The sequence below is a fragment of the Mixophyes fleayi genome, chromosome 1 (assembly GCF_038048845.1).
Source record: "Mixophyes fleayi isolate aMixFle1 chromosome 1, aMixFle1.hap1, whole genome shotgun sequence".
NCBI lineage: Eukaryota > Metazoa > Chordata > Amphibia > Anura > Limnodynastidae > Mixophyes > Mixophyes fleayi.
Genome location: NC_134402.1, coordinates 409,630,180 through 409,654,179, shown reverse-complemented (window position 1 = coordinate 409,654,179; position 24,000 = coordinate 409,630,180). Strand labels below are relative to the sequence as shown.

General features: G+C 42.2%; 1 protein-coding gene across 1 annotated transcript in view; it reads left to right on the top strand.

The window, feature by feature from the left end:
- Positions 1 to 24,000, top strand: part of AP3B1 (adaptor related protein complex 3 subunit beta 1) — a 150,766-nt gene that overhangs the window by 93,081 nt on the left and 33,685 nt on the right. Inside the window, 2 exon segments of the mRNA XM_075182307.1 lie at positions 3,330 to 3,439; positions 18,339 to 18,564. Of these exon segments, the coding sequence (XP_075038408.1) occupies positions 3,330 to 3,439; positions 18,339 to 18,564 (336 nt within the window).

Below are 24,000 nucleotides of genomic sequence, written 5' to 3'. Positions count from 1 at the left end.
GGAGCCATCTCTATCATTGTGCCCCCTTGTCACCATCACACTAAATATAATATATATAACACAAAACAAATGGGAGGGGACGCCAAATAGTATAATACTGTATATAAAAATACAGAAAGGTGTACCAAAAGTCAGAATCTTAACCACTAAATAGGTATAGACACTCAGGTAATAATAGTGGATCAACAGGAAGAAGGAAATGAGGAACCACTCTAGAACACCAGCGCCGTGCCAATATAATATGCGTACCAGATAAAAGATCTTTAAAGCTTATCTGTAGGTATAACCGGTATCTTCACCAATCAAGTTGAGCCTTATTACCCCATGGGAATAGCAGATGCTTCATACAATGTTGAAAGGTTCCAGAACTGGCACTTCATATATACTCAGTAGTATTCAGGATAATGGAGAGGAAGAAACTCACATAGTGTAATGCTGTATAGCAATACATTTATTACATAAATAATGTGGATGTGCACTTACATAAAAAATATATATATATATATATATACACACACACATGTACACACATACAATATAAAGAGCCTCCTAGTGTCCGCCGTACCTTACAGAGAGCATTCCTGTGACCGCCATACCTTACAGAGAGCATTCCTGTGACCGCCATACTATACAGAGAGCATTCCTGTGACCGCCATACTATACAGAGAGCATTCCTGTGACCGCCATACTATACAGAGAGGATTCCTATGATCACCATACTATACAGAGAGCATTCCTATGACCACCATACTATACAGAGAGCATTCCTGTGACCGCCATACTATACAGAGAGGATTCCTATGATCGCCATACAATACAGAGAGCATTTCTGTGACCACCATACTATACAGAGAGCATTCCTGTGACCACCATACTATACAGAGAGCATTCCTGTGACCGCCATACTATACAGAGAGGATTCCTATGATCACCATACAATACAGAGAGCATTCCTGTGACCACCATACTATACAGAGAGGATTCCTATGATCACCATACTATACAGAGAGCATTCCTGTGACCACCATACTATACAGAGAGCATTCTTGTGACTGCAATACAGATAAATACCTCACCTGAAATTAATAGACCCCACCATTAAATTAAAAAGCCCCATCAATAAATTAAATTGACCCACCAGCACCCCACAAATAAACTAGTACCCATTAAATAATTAGCCCCGCCTAAACGTCACCATTAAATTAATAGCCTACCTCCCACCCATGTACTAAGACACCCAACCTCCCTACCCTCATATCACACATTATATTAATACATACCCCCCTTCCCTCACACATTAGGGCAGCATACCCCCCCATCCCTCATAAAGCATAGCAGCATCCCCCCCCCCTCCATAATAGCAAGATGCAGCACACATTCCTCCCCTCCCTAATAGCAGCACACATTCCCCCCCTCCCTAATAGCAGCACACATTCCCCCCTCCCTAATAGCAGCATACATCCCCTCCCCCCCTCCATAATTGCAGCTTACATTCCCCCCCTGCCTCCCTCCATAATTTCAGCTTACATTCCCCCCCCCTTGCCTCCATCCATAATTGCAGCTTACATTCCCCCCTCTCCTTGCCACCATCCATAATTGCAGCTTACATTCCCCCCCTCTTGCCTCCATCCATAATTGCAGCTTACATCCCCCCCCTTGCCTCCATCCATAATTGCAGCTTACATTCCCCCCTCCCCTTGCCACCATCCATAATTGCAGCTTACATTCCCCCCCTCTTGCCTCCATCCATAATTGCAGCTTACATTCCCCCCCCCCCTTGCCTCCATCCATAATTGCAGCTTACATTCCCCCCTCCCCTTGCCACCATCCATAACTGCAGCTTACATTCCCCCCCTCTTGCCTCCATCCATAATTGCAGCTTACATCCCCCCCCCTTGCCTCCATCCATAATTGCAGCTTACATTCCCCCCTCCCCTTGCCACCATCCATAATTGCAGCTTACATTCCCCCCCTCTTGCCTCCATCCATAATTGCAGCTTACATCCCCCCCTCCCCTCCATAATTGCAGCTTACATCTCCTCCATAATTGCAGCTTACATCCCCTCCATAATTGCAGCTTACATCCCCTCCATAATTGCAGCTTACATCCCCCTTCCCCTGCTTTGAAACTTACCTCCTGTCCAGCCGTCGCTGCCTGGCTCCTCTCTGCTTCTCTGCTTCTCTGCTCCTCTGCTGCCTAGCAACGTCATGACATCAGACGCTGAGGCAGAGGGCAGAGTTCAGAAGGGGGTGGAGCCGGGTGCCGGCCGCCATCTTGGATTCGCCGGGCGGCCGGCAGTCTGAATCTGAGGTCTGTTTAATTTTTTTTTTTTCTTTTCACTCCTCACACAGAAGTCGGTGCGGACGGCCACTGCGCCCCCTAGGGACTGCGCCCGGGGCGGCGGCACCGCCCGCACCGGCCTCGTTACGGCTCTGGTAAGCAGTGGTGAAAGTGGTCCAGTATACGGCGGTATGTCATACCGCCACTTCTACTGCGTTCATTGTAAAACTATCACATTCCATTCACTTACATTATATATATATATATATATATATATACAGTGGTGGAAGTGGTCCAGTATACGGCGGTATGTCATACCACCACTTCTACTGCGTTCATTGTAACACTATCACATTCCATTCACTTACATTATATATATATATATATATATATATATATATATATATATATATATATATATATATATATATATATATATATATACATACATACAGTGGTGGAAGTGGTCCAGTATACGGCGGTATGTCATACCACCACTTCTACTGCGTTCATTGTAACACTATCACATTCCATTCACTTACATTATATATATATATATATATATATATATATATATATATGTGTGTGTGTATATATATATATATATATATATATATATATATATATATATATATATATATATATACACAGTGGTGGAAGTGGTCCAGTATACAGTGGTATGTCATACCGCCACTTCTACTGCGTTCATTGTAACACTATCACATTCCATTCACTTACATTCTCCATACCGCCACGTCTAAATTTCGACTTCGAACACTGATTGTAAGAATAACATATTAACGTTGATCATCTGACTGTTTTATTTTATGAAGTCTTGTAAGGGTGATGCAATAGAGTAATGTCTTATAATATATTATATAATATACGTCCGTTCAATAAGAGTACTGCACAATGTATATATTTTAAGTATGTCCTTTAGTTTTATATTTATCTATGGTTATATCCAAACTCCTAACTTAATGACATTACTTCTGCATCAGTATACCTACAGAGATATGGAATTACTATGTCTTTTTCTCTTTTGCAGTTACTAGTTTATCCACTCCTGTAGCTGTTCCCAAACCTGCCATTCTCTCTCCTAGTTTAATAGGAGATCTACAAGGTTTATCCCTCTCCACCTCATCACCAGTAATAAATGTAAGTGGTGCTTTTCTCTTATGATTTAATTGTCTGTTGGGAAGCTAAAATAGTGTCTACTGAATATATTTGTTTCCTCCTGTTGATGTTCTCTGGGTAACTGTCGTATTACCTGCTAGAATACTCCGTCTTGGCTTGTATTGCTGCCTGGCTCCCTAGTGGCTCTATGTGGTAGTGTGAGGGCGGATTAGTACAGAGTACATGTTGTGCAGTGGTTCTCCCTATGTGCTATTAACAGGAACTGGTAGCTGAAATATGTGTTGTAAAGCTAGCTGTTGCAGAGTGGTCTATGGCTTATCCGTATGTTGGGTTCCCATGATGCTTTTCTTCAGTAGCCTGGAATTTACTCCTTTTAGTTTTGTGATTCAATTCTAATTACTGTTGTTTATTATAAGCAGATAAACTTTTAATATCATATTTTATTATTTTTATTTATGGCTTTTCACATACATATAGCCTGTAGTCACTTTGAAATATTTTTTAGAAACCAGAATGTAGCAAACAGTAAAGTCATTAAAAGGAAATAAATATCAATTCAAAGCCTGGATCATGCATTAAAATGCTAAACATCTATTTTAAGCTGATCTGTAACCGGGCTGCCACTGTAGCCCTTAGAACTTTATTTCATAAGGCTGACCGCAAGGAGAAGTCGTCTTATGCACAGTGGTTTTTATCAATGCTGATGGCAGGTGATTGGACAAGCTGTGAGAGCCGTCCAATCAGCAGCCTAGATAACCTTACACAGCACAGTTTGCATTCAAACTTTTCTAGGATGATTATTTTGGGGATTCGTCAGTAGATGCGCCGGCAGAAGTGTGTATCCCGGAAATCACAAGGGTCTGCAAGTTGAGGGCCATGGTACATCGTTGTTTTGTTTTTGTGTTTTGTTCTTTAAATGCTGAGATATATATATATATATATATGTGTGTTAACCCGTGCATGATACTCATGCCTTCTAGTCAAATCAAGCTACTTAAGGTGTTAAAAAGGTTCTTGTCATGCATTTGGGCCTAGCCCAGGCCTCCTCAGGGGAAGAGCGTTACTTCCCGACGCAAGCGCCCTTTTTTAACGTGGTTTTGTCCACATGTCACCACCTCATCATTTTTCTCCATCACCTCATCCTTCATCTTTATCGCCACATCTATCCAGAAGTCTATCCAGACACAGGGATCTCTCTCAGCGGTCCTGAGTATCACACTCCTCTCGCTCTGTCACCCCCGGCAACCACTCCCCACTGTCACCCCCGGCAACCACCAACCACTCCCAACTGTCACCCCCGGCAACCACCAACCACTCCCAACTGTCACTTCTCCTTCAAGAAATATATATATATTTTTTTAAAATCTTTATAAACACTTTTAACAATTAACACATTAAATTAACAAATTAAAAACATCTTAGTATACCAAATTTCAGCCCTTTCTGAGTTTATTTTTCCACACACACTAAGAATTTAGTAGGTCAGTGTATAACTCTGCCCAGCAGGTGGCGCTGCAGCTTGGTTTTTTTTTTTCCACACACACACAGACTAACACACGCCACTAGACTTATATATTATAGATATATTATCTATCCATTTGTTTTTTTACATCTGCAAATAAATCACTAGCAGGATTATACAATGTCTTATCTTACTTTGGAATGTGCCGAATCCGCAATATTTAATGCTGCTGGTGGGAGTTCACCCGGTGCTTATATTTTGTATTTTGTCGACTTAGTGACACGGTGGCATCGATGGTTCCTGTCTTTCCACAATCTCCTTCTTTTCTTTGCCGATCTTCCCACTGCGTTTGTTGTATACTCTGATATTTGACACACTCTGCATTATGTAGTTGGATCATCCTTGTTACAGTGGCACAGCAGGGGAACAATAAGCAGCTTTTTGCATATTCTAAAATAATAGCTGTGAAATCGGAAATTATGTCCTAACTTTTTATTTTTTTTGTTTAACTTTTTTTCTTCAGAGAGAGCGAAAATGAATTTAACTGTAGGGCACATGCTGAGCTAACACTAAGAAATTAATTTATTACCAGGCAAAGGAGAGCTTGGAGTAAGAATAGATGAGTATATGACCCTAATATCTGAGAAATGTAGCAGCCACTTATCCTAGAATATGTCAGACAGTCTATTATTCAAATCATTCAGCGCTGTAATTGCATACAGCTTTTATAAAGCCTATCAATAAAGCCTATTTCTCCAAATTCATAGCCGCTGCACATTATTGAAAGTATACTTTGTTCCTTTGTTTTATCCACTTGGTCCATAAATGAAGATTAATAATAGAGAATTGTATCACAATAGCGTTTTTCTCCATTCCCCTGCGACCCCGGGACCACATGAGCGACCCGTACTCTTCCATAAATGCACAAATTGTAGGCACGTCTTATAGTGATTGGGTTTATTGTAATGAAATAGATAGAAAATATGTTTGTGTTCATTTTATGTTTAATCAAATCATGTGCCAGTAAATCAGTTACTGTATTCCGCAGGCAATTTGAAGACTAGAGAAATCAGTGGCTCAGAACTGCAAGCTGTACTAATCGCTGCAGGAGAGCGGCCTTGGGTCTGCAGGGGTGTTATATAAACTCAGTATTTTGGGATAAAATTTCGTGCCACTGTCCACATTGGAGAACACAGCGTGATGCCATGCAATTGCTTCATTATATTTTCTTTACGTTTTTTGTCTGTTGTTCACATGGAAACGTGCATCTGCCATGTGTGCAAATTAATTGTGATTTTCTGCATATTATTGCTGCAACATGACTGTTTTCAGCTCAGACATTCACACTGCATTAAGAACAAGCGGTTACAGGCCTTGTGCAATGCGACTAAAGCTGCCAGTGTAGCCCAGGCCTTGGGCTACATTTATTCAAGTTCACTTTTCAGTTGATCACTTTGCTATAAAACAATTCCTTGAATTAGTAAATCTTAACCAGAAATGGTTGGTTTACTGGCTTATTCACATCTATTTGTCCCTTGTGATTTTATTTGTTCCCCATACATGGAGTGAAAGTGACAAGTGAATAACATTATATCCTAAGGATAATATTCTATAACCGGTAACCTCTAATTCTTTCATTTGCAACAGTTTAATGTTGGTGATGGCACTAAACCTGCCCACCAACTGGTGATGGCACTAACCTGCCCACCAAACGGTGATGGCACTAACCAGCCCACCAAACGGTGATGGCACTAACCTGCCCACCAACCGGTGATGGCACTAACCTGCCCACCAACCGGTGATGGCACTGACCCTGCCCACCAACCGGTGATGGCACTGACCCTGCCCACCAACCGGTGATGGCACTGACCCTGCCCACCAACCGGTGATGGCACTGAACCTGCCCACCAACCGGTGATGGCACTGAACCTGCCCACCAACCGGTGATGGCACTAAACTTCCCAGTGTGACATTTATTATGCTTCTGTATAAGCCACATGCCATGAATTGTCACTGAACACTTTTATTATTTCACTTATACCATTGTTTAGGTATTGTTGTGTTGTGATGCTCCTGTTTGAGTGCTGCTGTATGTGAAATGTTATTAGTCACTGACTAAATCTGTTCATGACCAGTAATCGTAACAGTGACTCCTACAGTCTGTGCAAAGATGCTAATTATGCAAACTAATACATTTTATTTAAAAACCTGTGTAATATTCCGGAGAAATCAATTAATTTTACGTTACTACAATTGTACACATCAGGCTAAACCTTTATTTTCATTATTCTTTTCCTTGGCGTGTCTGGATCGTAATATCTACAATGGGTACTGAGCAGTCTTGCCGAGTCACAGTCTATAATAAGGTGACTGAGACCAGTGTTGTGGATAGCACCACTTCCTCTGTAACATTCTTGCAAAAAGATTGAGTATCTCCGTTTTAGCCTAATGCCTATGGCAAGTGTAGGCAAGTGTCAGTTTGAGACAGATATATAGAGATAAATATATGACTTAGATCAACTGTTGTTTATACTTATACTGAGTTAAACATGAATTGTCATTTTATACATTACACTGTTAAGACTTTTTGAAAATAAAAGGACAAAGAAAGTGTGTTACACTGTGCAGTAAGCCCTGGTCTTTACAGTAATGACCTCTATCCCAACCCATCACTCTGTATTGTACCATTCCTGTGTATGTATGTGCATGGGATTAGTAACGGTTTCTGCAGGAAGTGAGGTAGCCGCAGACTAATTTACCTCTCCAGTTATAGCACTGTCAATAAGTGTTAGGACCAAAATCTGTTGCTCATAGTTTTGCAAGGTAAGATCTCCCTCCTGACACTTTGTGCAGCAATCAGACATGACATGGGACATATTCAGTGACCCCTCTCTCTTTCCAGCGCCTTCATTCACCGAAAGGAGCTGGCCCCAGACAGACACAAGGCTCATTTCAAATTTAACAATGGTAATTAAAGGTTAATTCACCGCGTCAGGATTAACAAGGAAAATACAAATGATGGGCAAGCAGCTGCCGTTATGATACAACTTTAGACCAGTACAATTAGTGTGAATTTGAGGAAGGAAAGAAAAGCAAATAGTAACAAGTGCGTTATTCTATGCCTGATTGTGCTGGAGAGCGGCCTCTGGTTCTGTGCGCTGCGTGGTCACAGCCTGGGGAGACACATTACTGCACTACAGCCCTAGTCAGGCGCTGGAACGCTTCATACGTTCTCATCTGATCCAGGATTTGACTAATGTCCGAGTAATATTTTCTGAACTAGTGAGGATTGGGACGTAAGAAGTGGTGCCAGGATGGTTATGATCTCTGATCGCTTTTCTTACATTCCAATATTCATGTGTTTTCATCTGTTGGAAAAGTAGATGAAAACCACATTTATAACAAACGAAATGAAAGCAAATTGCCATACCCAGTTGTGCTGTACTGCAGGGGTCTGGGGTGGGGGTTGTTGGGGTTTTTGTTTGTTTTTTGCGTGCTCTTTTTTTTTTTTTGTAAAAACGTTCAAGTGAATGTTCTTTGTTAGTGCATGTATTAGTGCTGGTAGGCAAGGCTGCAAGTTTCTCTTCATCAGTCTTTACAATAAGCAAATCCACAGACATTTGTGCAGCGGTTGTATGCCTGGAAACAATGATTATTACAAAATGACTGAGGTCTGCTTGCCAATTATAATGCGTGTTATACAGAATTATTCCCAGCCAAGAAGCCACGGTAAGGAGCAGCTGATGCACCCTGCAAGAAATCTGTCTTAACACTAGTCCACTACTACACGTGTGGTCAACAGACTTTCTTAATAGAATGAAATCATTGTAGATGGGTAGTGTGACATTAGTGTGCTGCTTCTAATCGTCTGATTTAGGATGTAACGGTAGCTTATGTCTGCCGGACATAAAGAAAGCTGTGTTCTCTCTATTCCCGTATGTGGCTTCAGCACCATGATAATGATGGATATATACAGGAATTGGTATCTTTCCCAGTCAACAGTTCATATGAAGAATCCAGATTATAACCAGGTTGACAACCAACCTTAAAATACCCATTGTTCAATCAGGTCACAAAAATCTATGAAAGGAGAGGTACAGGCGCCCAATATTGTAGTATTTCACAGGTACGTTGTGAGATATATAGTGAAGCCAACTGAACCTGTACCAAATATAGAATATACTCAAACTTATCTGTATTAGTCAAGTCCAGGAATCCTTGGGGTGCTCCTTATCTCATGGTCCCTCACTTGTAGCATCTCAAGAGGTTTATAAACAAAGAAGCACCTCATAGTTTTATATATGGTAAAAACTTTTATTGATGTAAATCAGCATTAAATGCACATACTTACAATAATAGAAATGGCTCATCTGAAAGGGTCCTTGCAGTAATCATTGCAATATCAATAGCTGCTGTTACCAAAGGTTCCGCCTCGGTCATTATGGTTGATGTCTCAGAATGTACCCAACGCGACATTTTCAGGGTGTATGTATATATATATATATATATATATATATATATATATACACACACACACACCTACCTCTATCTATCACTACACTAAAGCCAGCGAATATCTCCAATAACAATCTAATTGTGGTTGATCGGGTCATTATCTGCCTGTATGTACAGTCATCTTCCCAGTGTAAAGCTGGGTACACACTACACTGTTTTTGTCCAATAATCGGCTCAATCAGCCGACATACGACCGCTCGTTCAAAAGTCGGGTCAGTGTGTGTAGTGACACGATGGTCGAAAGTCTGCCCAAATGGACGATTATCGCCTCATTTGGTTGGTCGTACCGTTTAATATTTTCGTTCCAATCTCGTTTCCGCTGTGTAGTGTGTATAAACTTCTGACCGATCCACAACAGTGAGTACGAAATTACAGTCATTGCTCACGACAACATGGCTGTAAAAAGTCGCTAAAGGGACGTCCGCTCTTCCCTTTATCGTCCTAAACAAGGCTAGTGTGTATGCAGTCCATGGACTTAGCGATCGGAACATCGATCGCATGTAAAATCGCTCGGCATAAAAAGTTGGTCGACATTTCTGTAGTGTGTGTACCCATCTTAACCTGAGAATGATCTCAGCACCTGGTGACAGAGGGCTGAAGACAGTATCTCTGTGTGTGTCCAATTTTTATGGCTTTTTTTAAAGGCTACTGTCATGTGTATATGATCTAGGAGCACCAGGTATTTAGTCCTGTACATGGTTATGGTATACTGCAATAGGAACTATATATAGTACACATGCTAAATAGAGTATTTCCAACAAGCAATAGTCACACACAAGGACCGTTTTGTTTTTGCCAATGGAAATATTTAAGTGATATTTCCACATTTCAACAAGTATATTTTATGTATTACTATCTCGAGGTTGTCTAAATCCTTGATTGCCAGCTGTCTTTGTTAGTCCTGTAGATTGGCAGTGTTGTGTGAACGCCGCATTTACCAGTCTGTTGGACATAGGCGCATGTTTTTTTAAAAAAAAATTAAATATTTTGTACTTTAAAGGCAACCCAATTTTCCCATCTTGTCAGGAGTTATATAAAATATCAATAAGGGTAAAATGAACAGTACATTAGGAGGAGAATGTAGAAGAGCTGGTGTGATGTGAGAATGAGGAATGTGTGGTTGTACTGTTATCACTACTGCTAGACGTGAGCTCTGGGGTCACACCTTGTAAACATTGACCCTGCTCAGTTTGGGTGTGTACGTCTATGTGCTTACCCTTAACAGTACACGCATTTACCCTTATAGGTACTCTGCTTAACAGTTAATCTGTCTATTAGGGGTTCTCACTGTTTTAAAAGACATATATTCTAATACAAGGTATTTTTAAGCAGTAATGTTATAGGTGATGTAACTGCAACTAGCTCATAATTTTTAATATTGAGGGACATTTATGTCAAATAGTATTTTATCGCATTGTTGCTCAGCATCTAGGTTCAGGAAACTGCACCAAATACATATTGCTAAAAACCTATTGCAAGAATTATTGTTGCCGTGGAAACAGTTTAACACCATTCTCTCCACAAGAAGCCATTTATGTTTGTTTTGGGGATGGACAGCCAATGCCTTGTATAACATTATAGATATTTAAATGCTACCCCATAGTGTGTTCTAGAAGTAGAATATTCTGCCATGATGCTGCTTCAGACAATGTTTTGACATTAGAAGCACCAACAAATAGCATTTAGGCCCGTTTTGGTGTGGGCAGGTGATAACGTTTCATTCATAATTAGTTCATAGAGAATCGAGAGACATTTCAGGGAAATTGAACTGTCAGTGGGTAGAAACAAGCATTTGACCTCATCACATTGAGTGGGGCCCATCATAATTTGTTCATTTGGTCCCGATCAGCCCAGCCTCATCTCTCATATGGCACCTTACTGACCTTCCCTCTCCAATTCCGCTCAGTTCAGCTTTAATTATGACTCAGCAGACCCGGAGAAATATTGCAGCCTGCTCTCGAAAACCCTGAACTGCCACTCACCAAAAGATTGTTTCTTAACAGGTAATAAATGCCCAGAGGAAGTCTTGCTGTGTCCCCCACACAAGCAGCAGATTGTGTGCAGATATATATATATATTTTTTTTTTTTCTTCTTACCTCTCAAGTGTGTCACTGTTAGATGGTGAAATGTTCATTTCAATGGGTTTCCTGCCTTGTGGGGAAGGAAGACTCATCTTGTTCTGTGTGATGTGCACATGAGCAAATGGATTAAGAAATCAAAGCGAGAGGTCGTCTCACAGAAGGTCAAAATACGACTTGGCTGTCAAGTCCATTGTCAACTGCTTTTTAGGGATTTGATTTGAAGAAATCACTTTGTATTTAGTAGACAAGTGATGGACGATTTCTTACCTCTGCAGAAGTGCATCGTTTGTATTGTTTAAGGGGAAAATTATAATATGTATACTCATTAGCATGTATTTTTCAGTAAAATAACTTGGCATAAATTGCACTGCTTAGAATTAATTTCTCTGTATATTTCCATCTATCCATACTAGTGAGGGGTTTATATACTTTTTACTAAAAATATAATGGAGCATTTTCTCAATTTAACAAAGTATTTATATGAATAAGATTATTGGTGATAAGTGGAACAAATGTAATCCTGTATCATACCTCCCATAGTACTGGGGTTTAATTGATGCCATATACATATAATATAAACATAAAGCTGGTAGATACATGTGTAGATAGTAAGTCTTGGGTGTCACTAAAGGTAATAGTTTTCAGTGTATAAGCGAAACAAAAAGTATTCTTACAGATTCCATTCACATTCTGCAACCCGCTATCAGGAGATCTTAGGAAGCACAATCTTTACCGCAACTAAGGACTGAATGCAGAGTAACCACAATTGTATAAATGCTCCAGACAGTAATCCATACACCTGCTACATACTATGCTGATCTATAAGGATTTATTTCTTGGTGGGTTTTCGCTATTCTGTAATTTTGTTATGTTCGGTATCCTATATGCCCAGGTATCTTGGGTATGCGCCTGCCTAAGACTTCCAACCCCTGTGTAAATTAGCTGGCCAATGACAAGCACTCTCCCTTAGCACCCCATTCCCCATAGAGAAACGTAGATTTAGATGGCAGAAAAGAACTTAGGTCCTGGAGTCAGTGTCATTGTGCACTTACTTTTTAACATGTGAGGTTTGTTTTTGGGGGTTTTTTAGGGCGAGTTTTTGTATTTTCTTAATATTTTCTGTGTAAGTCTTAAGAACTGCGTATGTTTGTCACATGCATTCTGTGATAACGGGTCTCTACCACAACTGCTGGGGAATTATTCTATTCATCTATAATCCTTTGGTAAAGAAAAAGTTCTTCCTTATGTTGCCCTTCAGTCTTCCTCCCTCGGATTGTGTCCTCTTGTTCCAGAAATCCAGGTTTATAAATACACTGGGCTAGATTTACTAAGCTGAGGGTTTGAAAAAGTGGGGATGTTGCCTATAGCAACCAATCAGATTCTAGCTTTCATTTATTTAGTACATTCTACAAAATCACAGCTAGAATCTGATTGGTTGCTATAGGCAACATCCCCACTTTTTCAAACCCACAGCTTAGTAAATCTAGCCCACTGTATTCCTGAGCTCTATTAGTACCAGTGTCTTCGCCCTGCTCTTCAGGTAAATGCAGCACTTAATAGTCGTCCTCTGATTTTGTTTTTCAATTTTATGTCATTTTGGAGATGTGAACGTGCGGTTTTACCAGATGCAGAGGATTACCATAACCATATAAAAGCACAATAACTTTTTTTATTCTATCATGATGATGAGTGTAGTAGATATAGTTGCCTCCTGTATAAGGACACACACAGCTGTTGAGATGGTCAGTGTCAGATACTAGGGTATATCTACTTGGTCCATGACTACAGCACACTACAAGCTTACAGATCAGTCACTGCATTACTTGCTCAAAAGGGGAGATGCAAGCGGGTCTCAGACCTGCATTTGTATCTGCTGCTGGTCTTGATGTGATTAAGCTGTAGTCAGTGTTAACCCTTTCACTGTAACACGTAAATTCATTTCTTATCTGATCTGTTGAATACTGTATCTGAAATACATATTTGTATTCTGGATAAACCAGTAACACTTGTTTTCTTATATTGATTTTGTCTACATTAGGGTCGTGGGTTTTTATAATATAAAACCACCCTGATCAGATCTTACTTTGAAACTCCCTCACTACAATTTGCTGGCAATTAAAATAATGTTAAAGCGCAGTTCTGAGCAGCGTATCCTTGTGGTGAATGTTAGGCTGTCAGCAGGATTTTCAGGTCATTTGACTTAAAGGATACAGGTACAGCTGCTCACAGTGAAGGTGACTGGGACTTTCATCAATCACTTTGCCTTTCTTTAAGTTGATACATAATGGACCCCTTCCATCAGCTTTCTTGTTCTTTTCACTTTGTCACTTCTTCAAAGCACGGGTTTCGGTTTAGTCAAGGTTATGAATAAGATGGTTTGTACTTTTGCCAGAGGAAAAGAGAAGAGCTTAGTAGAATCATTCAATCAGTTAAGTTACTTAATTTGGGACAAGACAAAGATCTGATACCAGATATATGGGAATAATGCTTTGCTTAGCGATGTATGGTTTCTTTTTTGTCTTGGTTTTTTTTGCATGTATTTTTTCTTATTAAGTTTATTTCCTTAAGGCTGGCTACCCACTGGTGTTTGGAAAATGCCAGTGATGCCGTATGTTAAACACAATGGTAACTTGCAGCGGTAGCCAGCATTTGTACTTTAGGGTTACAGGGACCATTGGAGGACACTCCATAGAGTCCAGTGCGTTCACTGATGGTTAATAGAACAGGCTGTGTCCCATAGACCTGTCCATTTCTTGGATTGCCATCGGTAAGAGGTCGGATGTATAATCTGTATTGTTGCTTCAGTATTGATTGTTTAAAATCTGTGTCAGATCAGTCATATATAATGCACCTGAACATGCTACAGTTACAAGTACATATCAATGATTCCTTTATGGAATTGAATAGAAAGCGGATTCAGAAGGAACAGATTTGCTAAAATACTTCCATAAAACAAGCTGAATGTTAGAATGTCCCTTTATATAGCATTACACACACCTGTTGTGGTCCTCTTTGTGAAGTGATGGCTCATTTTGCTCTATTTTTAGAAGTTTTGTGCAACAACATTTTGCTTGGATTGATTTTAAGCGGCCTCATAAAGATATTGGAAGTAGCAAACATAAGTCATAAGAATTACTTTGGAGGAATCTTGCAGAGTGTTAACTAAATGCTCCCAGACTTTTCTGTTTGTCCTATCACTGCCGTAGCTTGAATATCCCCATGCTGTCCATCTTCATGAATGTTATCTAATTTTATTTTAATAGAGGTTAATAGTAACATGGACCTGTCCCTGTATCTAAAACCTTTTAATTCAGAACTACAAACCTCCTAGAGCTGCTTTGGATGACCCTTAGTTAGAAGCTTGGCTGAGACCGGTCATTGGCACCATTTTCTCTGATGTAATAGCTACACAAATAGAAACCAGCCCAGCTACTAAATTGTCTTTGAGGCCAAAAGAGGATTAATCTGGCCATACCCTCGTCCCTCCTCCTCTGGTGCCACCACTATGAACTGGAATCAGCGGTAGACATTTGCCGCTCTGCTCGCTAGAGACACTGAGCCTTGTGAGACTTTTCTCTTTGAGAGCATCGAAAGGTTTATATGAAGCACATGAGATATAGGGACTATACTGAGCGGAGGGAGTAAAATGTTTTATGAAAAATACTTTGGCTTATGTAATGCAGCTGTACTCATGTATACATTATTATATGTTGTTATGGGCTCTATTAGGTTTTGCTAATTGTTCCTAAATGTAACCTGATTGTTAGTTATATGAATAGAGTATGGCAAGGATGTGACTGGTTTATACATACCTCCGAAACTTGCCGCCTCTTCATTCGGGATAGGAGGTCTGGCAATGAGGGCATGCTCATGTCACAGTGAGGATGTGGCCACACCCCTGGGGGCGTGACCATCACTTTTGAAGTAAGTTGCCCCATATTATCCTTCCCTCCTATTTATTGCTATGCAGAGCAGCAGTGAACAGACTCTTCCTCCCAAATTTCACACCCGCAAGTCAAAGCTGCCCCAATCGGGATGACGGGAACAGAGCTCTCAAATTGGGACAGTTGGGAGGTTTGATTTGTAGCGAATTTATAGGATACATTCTTATGAATATTGTTTCAGCCCGAAAATTGCCTGGCTAGCCTGTGTATAAGCCTCTGCTACTTTTTACATTATTTGGTTTGGCTTCTTCCTTAGAGAGCAATAAAAGCCAAATCTTTAGGTCACCATAGGTTGGCTGATGGACAGTCATTAAAAATGCTGTCTGATGCCACTCTTCATATATTCCTTGCCTTGTGTACACAGAGATGGAGAGGTACGGTAGATGGAGAGGTACGGTAGATGGAGAGGTACGGTAGATGGAGAGGTACGGTAGATGGAGAGGTACGGTAGATGGAGAGCGAGAGAGAGAGATACGGTAGATGGAGAGGTACGGTAGATGGAGAGGGAGAGAGAGAGATACGGTAGATGGAGAGGTACGGTAGATGGAGAGGTACGGTAGATGGAGAGGTACGGTAGATGGAGAGCGAGAGAGAGAGATACGGTAGATGGAGAGGTACGGTAGATGGAGAGCGAGAGAGAGAGATACGGTAGATGGAGAGGTACGGTAGATGGAGAGCGAGATGGAGAGGTACGGTAGATGGAGAGGTACGGTAGATGGAGAGCGAGAGAGAGAGATACGGTAGATGGAGAGGTATGGTAGATGGAGAGATACGGTAGATGGAGAGGTACGGTAGATGGAGAGGTACGGTAGATGGAGAGGTAGATAGATGGAGCGGTACGGTAGATGGAGAGGTACGGTAGATGGAGAGCGAGAGAGAGAGATACGGTAGATGGAGAGGTACGGTAGATGGAGAGCGAGCGAGAGAGAGAGATACGGTAGATGGAGAGGTACGGTAGATGGAGAGCGAGCGAGAGAGAGAGATACGGTAGATGGAGAGGTACGGTAGATGGAGAGGTACGGTAGATGGAGAGGTACGGTAGATGGAGAGGTACGGTAGATGGAGCGGTACGGTAGATGGAGAGCGAGAGAGAGAGATACGGTAGATGGAGAGGTACGGTAGATGGAGAGCGAGAGAGAGAGAGGTACGGTAGATGGAGAGGTACGGTAGATGGAGAGGTACGGTAGATGGAGAGGTACGGTAGATGGAGAGCGAGAGAGAGAGAGGTACGGTAGATGGAGAGGTACGGTAGATGGAGAGGTACGGTAGATGGAGAGGTACGGTAGATGGAGAGGTACGGTAGATGGAGAGGTACGGTAGATGGAGAGGTACGGTAGATGGAGAGGTACGGTAGATGGAGAGGTACGGTAGATGGAGAGCGAGAGAGAGAGATACGGTAGATGGAGAGGTACGGTAGATGGAGAGCGAGAGAGAGAGATACGGTAGATGGAGAGGTACGGTAGATGGAGAGCGAGAGAGAGAGATACGGTAGATGGAGAGATACGGTAGATGGAGAGCGAGAGAGAGAGATACGGTAGATGGAGAGCGAGAGAGATATATTCACTCTCCAAACATATAATTACTGCTGTACTAACTACTTTTCTATATTAAAACATGGAATGTTAGTTCCACATATTGCAATATATGTTAAGCTAGTACAATATCTTGTATAGCGCTGAATGTGTGAGCATTGCCCACTGATTTACATTCAGAATAGCTCTTGTTTTTCTGTTCCAAGCTTTCACCTGAAACAACCATTTTCCATTTTTTATTTTATTTTCTCTTACAAATTATAATTCATTTCTTTCCGTTCTAGAAAGTTTCACGATTTTAATCTTAATAACCTTAAAAAAGCAGACATGCTATGTCATAAAATAACTATTAGCGACTAGTTTGTATCCTATAAATCTAACTCGAGTTGATAATATGGTCCATTACCAGCTAACTGCACAGAGTATTTTTCATTTTACACTCTTCAGTTACTTTTTAGTGAAGTGTTAAAAAATATGAAGCTTTTCTCCTCTTTAAAATTGCACGCTGTCTGTCTGTTATTAGGGAGATAACAGCTCTTATAAATGTTTCAGTAAGCGCTAAGTAGACAGTTATGTGCCCTCTCATTCCACGCTTATTTGCTTACCGTAATAAACTGATAAAATGTGTGCTTTGCTGCTGTGTATCTGCAGGCATCAGGAATCACATAGATTTCCTTTAGAAATAACGTTGTGTCTGCAGAATTGATTGGTTATTTTCATAAACCATCCAAAGGTGCGACTTCATCACTTACAAATACGATGCATAAGTTCTGTGCTGGTCTTTTCCTGATCACTGGAAACTTTCTGCTCTCCATTCTCATCTATTCGTGTTAGAGGTTGAGTTTCATGTGTATAGTGGTATGTAGGACTGAGATGTTGTATCTTTATATGTGCAAGGGATTTCTTTTCGGCCATTGTGCATGTTGCAGATGTGGATGGGGCCATTGATTTGATGCCATTCTCTATCTTACTTGTACATTTCACTGTGACAGTGTGCTGACACTCTGCAAATCTTTACCGGTCATAGAGGAAACTCTCAGGCTGACTCTGGCCAGGGTACTAAATATATCACAGGCCTGGCCAAACTGTGGCTCTCCAGATCTTGTGAGACAAGTCCCAGCTACCGCGTGGCAAAGCGTGCTGGGGCTTGTACTTTCACAACACCTAGAGAGCCACAGGTTGCCCAGGCATGACCTAAGCCTTTAATACCAGTTGGCTTTTTTATTATTTTTTATTATTTTATTCTTTGTTTGGTTTGGGGTGGGCGCAATCTGGCTTAAGCAGCAGATGTAAAGTGCACAGGACAGTAAATGAACAACATAAATAAATGCCAGGTTCATCCTTTATTTTAATTCCTGTTCCCGTGCCTCTTCTGTACCCCACAGGTGTGTACGGCGCCTTTCGTCCCCACAACCACACATGAACTTCTCCATCGAATGAGTGGTAAAGGTCTATCAGCCCACTACTACTTCCCACGGCTGCCGTGCATTTTTGGAACGCAGATGGTGTCCGTGCAGATTACATTTACTAATACCAGTGAGAAGGAAATAGAGGATATTCATATAGCAGAAAAGAAAACGGATTTGAAGATGCACATGTTCAGTCCAGTAGGTAAGCGAGGCGCGATGTGTCATTGTGTCGGCTGCACCCTTTGTGATCATCACCTAGAACATTAATGTGAACTTCAGTAATGCTCACTGAAGTTGCTTAATATTAAATATGTACAAGTGGAAAAGTGATATTTCTAATAGAGATCTGCGTAAGAGACGCCTAAAATAAAAAGTAAATAACAGCTGTAAACCTTATATTAATTAGCAGTACCTACAACTTTTTATCTCATGTCTTAATCATGTAATAAAGATTTTGAGGTAACATTAATTTGAACACCACCTCCTCAAACATTACATTTATTCACTTTATGAATGTGTGTCCTTCTGCTCCTGTCATCTTGTGCTGGATACCAAGGCCTGCAGCAGTGCTTGGCTCAGCTGAGCTGCTGCTTCGGCCCATTACACATTCGGACCATTTGGTAACGTGTGCCGGAAGACCTAGAGGTCTGCTTGTTGCTCTAACCACGGTTATCGCTTTGCTTCATCACATTGTGCACCATCAAAGTCCTAGTGTCCTGCTGGGCGCAGCTGCTTGTTCCTGTGATTAAATTTAGCCAGCAATATGCTGCAAAACACCAAAGGGCCGGTACTAATATGACACTTTTACATTACTAAGCGGAGTGGACTTTGTAAGAGATCATTACTTACTATATTGACAGAGACCCCTTAATTTCCCCCATGGTTACAATATGGAGAACAGTTGAGTTTCCTAAAGCCAACCTCACCCAGATCATCTTTGTCACTGATTGGGGGGGATAGCCAGTATCCTCATTAGATTGCAGTTTCCTATTTTTTCATATCCCTCTTCCTACAAGAAATATTGCTGTCATCTGTGAAGAATGTAGCAGTGTATCTGCAGACACGACAATATGAAGCTTGCTGTTCCATTAACGCCTGATATGTTCATGGCAAATTAGTCTTATCGCAGTTGTATCTTTCACTGTCCTTTTAATGGTCCATTACAATGTATGAATTAATGCCTGAATTCTTATACATCTGTATGGTATGGGAAAATGCTTTTAGTGTGTGTCCCGTTGTGCACTCAAACTTTCAGTGGTTCAAACAACACCAAACATTGCCCGTCTAAATCCCAGCATGTATTCAGGATAATCCCTGTATCTGGCGTGGCTTCTAGCCCTGTATTACAATGGGTATAAAACCTGCAAAGGGGACTATCCTACCTGCAGAATGCGTATGATCGGGGCAGTAATAACTGTATAGACAAAGGTTTACAGAGATGACGATAGCGTTCTCACAGCTGACACCACTGGTTGTCCTGTTAAGACATCCCTCATCTATGCCAGAGTCCTTTTTATTTATACCCAGAATGTAACCATTACTACTGTTTGTCTCCTTTCTCCCCTTCTGCATCAGAATTACCAGTCAGCAGTGACACAGCAACCCCCCACTCCATGCGGCATCCTGTTAAAGCCCGAATCGCCTCACAACTATGTGATGGGGTGACAGCTTTCCTTTCCTTCATTAAGACAAATAATTTAACAAAAAAATAAATATAACAAGCATAATTTAATATAGTAATTGGAATACTCATGTACTGGTTTATTATAATGAATAATGTACTCGCTACTGTGAAATAGAAGGTTAATAGAAGTCACCTTGGTTCTTTGACATGCATGAAAGCAGAAGCTCTGATACCCTTATATTTCATGGTAGGGTACACTATACTATATATGGTATTAGGTAGATTTGGCTTTTTTGTTGCTATTTATTCACTGTTATAGCTTTACTCTCTTTGTGGTTACAATTTATTATATGCACCTTCTTGTCTTGTATACTCATTTTAAATATGAATTCTGTTGTCCATATTCCACAGAAAATAATTCAATTGTGTAATAACAATAACAACTTTTTGCTAGTGGAACATTGCATCATGTATGAAACCATTTACCCAGCAAGTTGTCCCCCAAATAACATGAATTATTGTGATGACGTCAATTTACCAAACAAGATAAAGCTCTTGGGGTACATCTTCCATGTTTCGCACCCATACGAACCCCTCTTCAGCTTCTGAACTGTATCTGTGCTAATGCCGTACACTGAGATAGGAATGTGTGTGCCAGCAAAAGTACCTGTTACCTGCCATCGCCCACCCCAATATTTAACAAGAACTCCTTCTTCCTCTGCTAAGTAGCTGCCTCCTTTAATTCTTAAAGCCACGACGGTATGAGATCATCGGGGCTTTATTTTATGTGTGACATGTCCAGATATTTTTTTAATTAAAATGAACATATCAATGTGCTTTTGTGTGTATAAAATGTGCCCTGGATATGTTGCCAATGTAATGTCTTGTCAGTCCCAGCAGTCTAATAAGACGTCCTGAAGTTTATTAGAATGTTGTCCTGCAGCATTTCTCATATGGTTGGTCACAGAATCTGGTACATAACTGAGCCTAGCCTGAAACCCCCTGATCCACCCAGTACATCCCATTAGAGGAGGCAACATGTGACACCTTTTGTCATTTGCTGTTATCTGGATGCAGGAACCGAAGTGCTCGCTTTAAAAACTAGGTATAACTATACAGAAAGGGGTGCATGAGAGCACATCAGAAAACTGCATTTTCGCTGTCTGACCTTTCTCTCCATGCATACATTACCTTTTGTCTCCCTACTGTACAACATTGTAGAATCGGTTCATGATAACAAGACTGTTAATTTCATGTTCATTAGGCACATAGCATTCAATTGCCTTATGTTGAGTCACCTTCATGGAGCAGTGGCTCTCTTCATGCCGTAGGTACAGAGAAGTTGTTTATTTGCTGAATGATTACAATCCCCCTAAATACATTTACTCTGTTTGTAAGACCAAGATAATAAAACTTAATGAGATATCGGAATAATTTTCATTTTGTATTCAATTAAATTCAGGTAAATGTCACATTTTTGTTGTCGTAAAACGGAAGTACCCATCATTTTTTACTTAGTTCAAATGGAGCTCATGCACTCTTTATGGCAATTTTAAACCTAATTGGCAGCAAATCGTACCATGTATGGGCCAAAATATTCTGCAGCTCCTAGCATCATCATGGGGTCCATCAAGTGTCAGTCAGGATAGGTGGTAACTGCGGATATATAGTGACTTCATGGGATCCTTGTCTGACTACGCTGATGGTCTGTTCCAAGCCTGTGGCCCGATAAATGTTTAGATCCTTCAGATTTGACCGTACGCGTCTGCGTGTGTGTGTCTCTGTGCGTGTGTGTGTGTCTCTGTGCGTGTGTGTGTGTCTCTGCGCGTGTGTGTGTGTCTCTGCGCGTGTGTGTGTGTCTCTGCGCGTGTGTGTGTGTGTCTCTGCGCGTGTGTGTGTGTCTCTGCGCGTGTGTGTGTGTCTCTGCGTGTGTGTGTCTCTGCGTGTGTGTGTCTCTGCGTGTGTGTGTGTCTCTGCGTGTGTGTGTCTCTGCGTGTGTGTGTCTCTGCGTGTGTGTGTCTCTGCGTGTGTGTGTGTCTGCGTGTGTGTGTGTCTGCGTGTGTGTGTCTCTGCGTGTGTGTGTGTCTCTGCGTGTGTGTGTGTCTCTGCGTGTGTGTGTGTCTCTGCGTGTGTGTGTGTGTCTCTGCGTGTGTGTGTGTGTCTCTGCGTGTGTGTGTGTGTGTCTCTGCGTGTGTGTGTGTGTGTGTCTCTGCGTGTGTGTGTGTGTGTCTCTGCGTGTGTGTGTGTCTCTGCGTGTGTGTGTGTGTCTCTGCGTGCGTGCGTGTGTGTCTCTGCGTGCGTGTGTGTGTGTCTCTGCGTGCGTGTGTGTGTGTCTCTGCGTGCGTGTGTGTGTGTCTCTGCGTGTGCGTGTGTGTGTGTCTCTGCGTGTGTGTGTGTGTGTCTCTGCGTGTGTGTGTGTGTGTGTCTCTGCGTGTGTGTGTGTGTGTCTCTGCGTGTGTGTGTGTGTCTCTGCGTGTGTGTGTGTGTCTCTCTGCGTGTGTGTGTGTGTGTGTCTCTGCGTGTGTGTGTGTCTCTGCGTGTGTGTCTCTGCGTGTGTGTGTGTGTGTGTGCCTGTGTGTGTCTCTGCGTGTGTGTGTGTCTGTCTCTGCGTGTGTCTCTGCGTGTGTGTGTCTGTCTCTGCGTGTGTCTCTGCGTGTGTCTCTGCGTGTGTCTCTGCGTGTGTCTCTGCGTGTGTCTCTGCGTGTGTGTGTCTCTGCGTGTGTCTCTGCGTGTGTCTCTGCGTGTGTGTGTCTCTGCGTGTGTGTCTCTGCGTGTGTGTCTCTGCGTGTGTGTCTCTGTGTGTGTGTGTGTCTCTGCGTGTGTGTGTCTGTCTCTGCGTGTGTCTCTGCGTGTGTGTCTCTGTGTGTGTCTCTGCGTGTGTGTGTCTGTCTCTGCGTGTGTCTCTGCGTGTGTGTCTCTGTGTGTGTCTCTGCGTGTGTGTCTCTGCGTGTGTGTGTGTCTCTGCGTGTGTGTCTCTGCGTGTGTGTGTGTGTGTCTCTGCGTGTGTGTGTGTCTCTGCGTGTGTGTGTCTCTGCGTGTGTGTGTCTCTGCGTGTGTGTGTCTCTGCGTGTGTGTGTCTCTGCGTGTGTGTGTCTCTGCGTGTGTGTGTGTCTCTGCGTGTGTCTCTGTGCGTGTGTGTGTGTCTCTGCGTGTGTCTCTGTGCGTGTGTGTGTGTCTCTGCGCGTGTGTGTCTCTGTGCGTGTGTGTGTGTCTCTGCGCGTGTGTGTGTGTCTCTGCGCGTGTGTGTGTGTCTCTGCGCGTGTGTGTGTGTCTCTGCGCGTGTGTGTGTGTCTCTGCGCGTGTGTGTGTGTGTGTGTCTCTGCGCGTGTGTGTGTGTGTCTCTGCGCGTGTGTGTGTCTCTGCGCGTGTGTGTGTGTCTCTGCGTGTGTGTGTGTGTGTGTGTCTCTGCGTGTGTGTGTGTGTCTCTGCGTGTGTGTGTGTGTGTCTCTGCGTGTGTGTGTGTCTCTGTGTGTGTGTGTCTCTGCGTGTGTGTGTCTCTGCGTGTGTGTGTCTCTGCGTGTGTGTGTCTCTGCGTGTGTGTGTCTCTGCGTGTGTGTGTGTGTCTCTGCGTGTGTGTGTCTCTGCGTGTGTGTGTCTCTGCGTGTGTGTGTCTCTGCGTGTGTGTGTGTGTGTGTGTGTCTCTGCGTGTGTGTCTCTGCGTGTGTGTCTCTGCGTGTCTCTGCGTGTCTGTCTCTGCGTGTCTGTCTCTGCGTGTGTGTGTGTCTCTGTGTGTGTCTCTGCGTGTGTCTCTGCGTGTGTCTCTGCGTGTGTGTGTGTCTCTGCGTGTGTGTGTGTGTCTCTGCGTGTGTGTGTGTCTCTGCGTGTGTGTGTGTCTCTGCGTGTGTGTGTGTCTCTGCGTGTGTGTGTGTCTCTGCGTGTGTGTGTGTCTCTGCGTGTGTGTGTGTCTCTGCGTGTGTGTGTGTGTCTCTGCGTGTGTGTGTGTCTCTGCGTGTGTGTGTGTGTCTCTGCGTGTGTGTGTGTCTCTGCGTGTGTGTGTGTGTCTCTGCGTGTGTG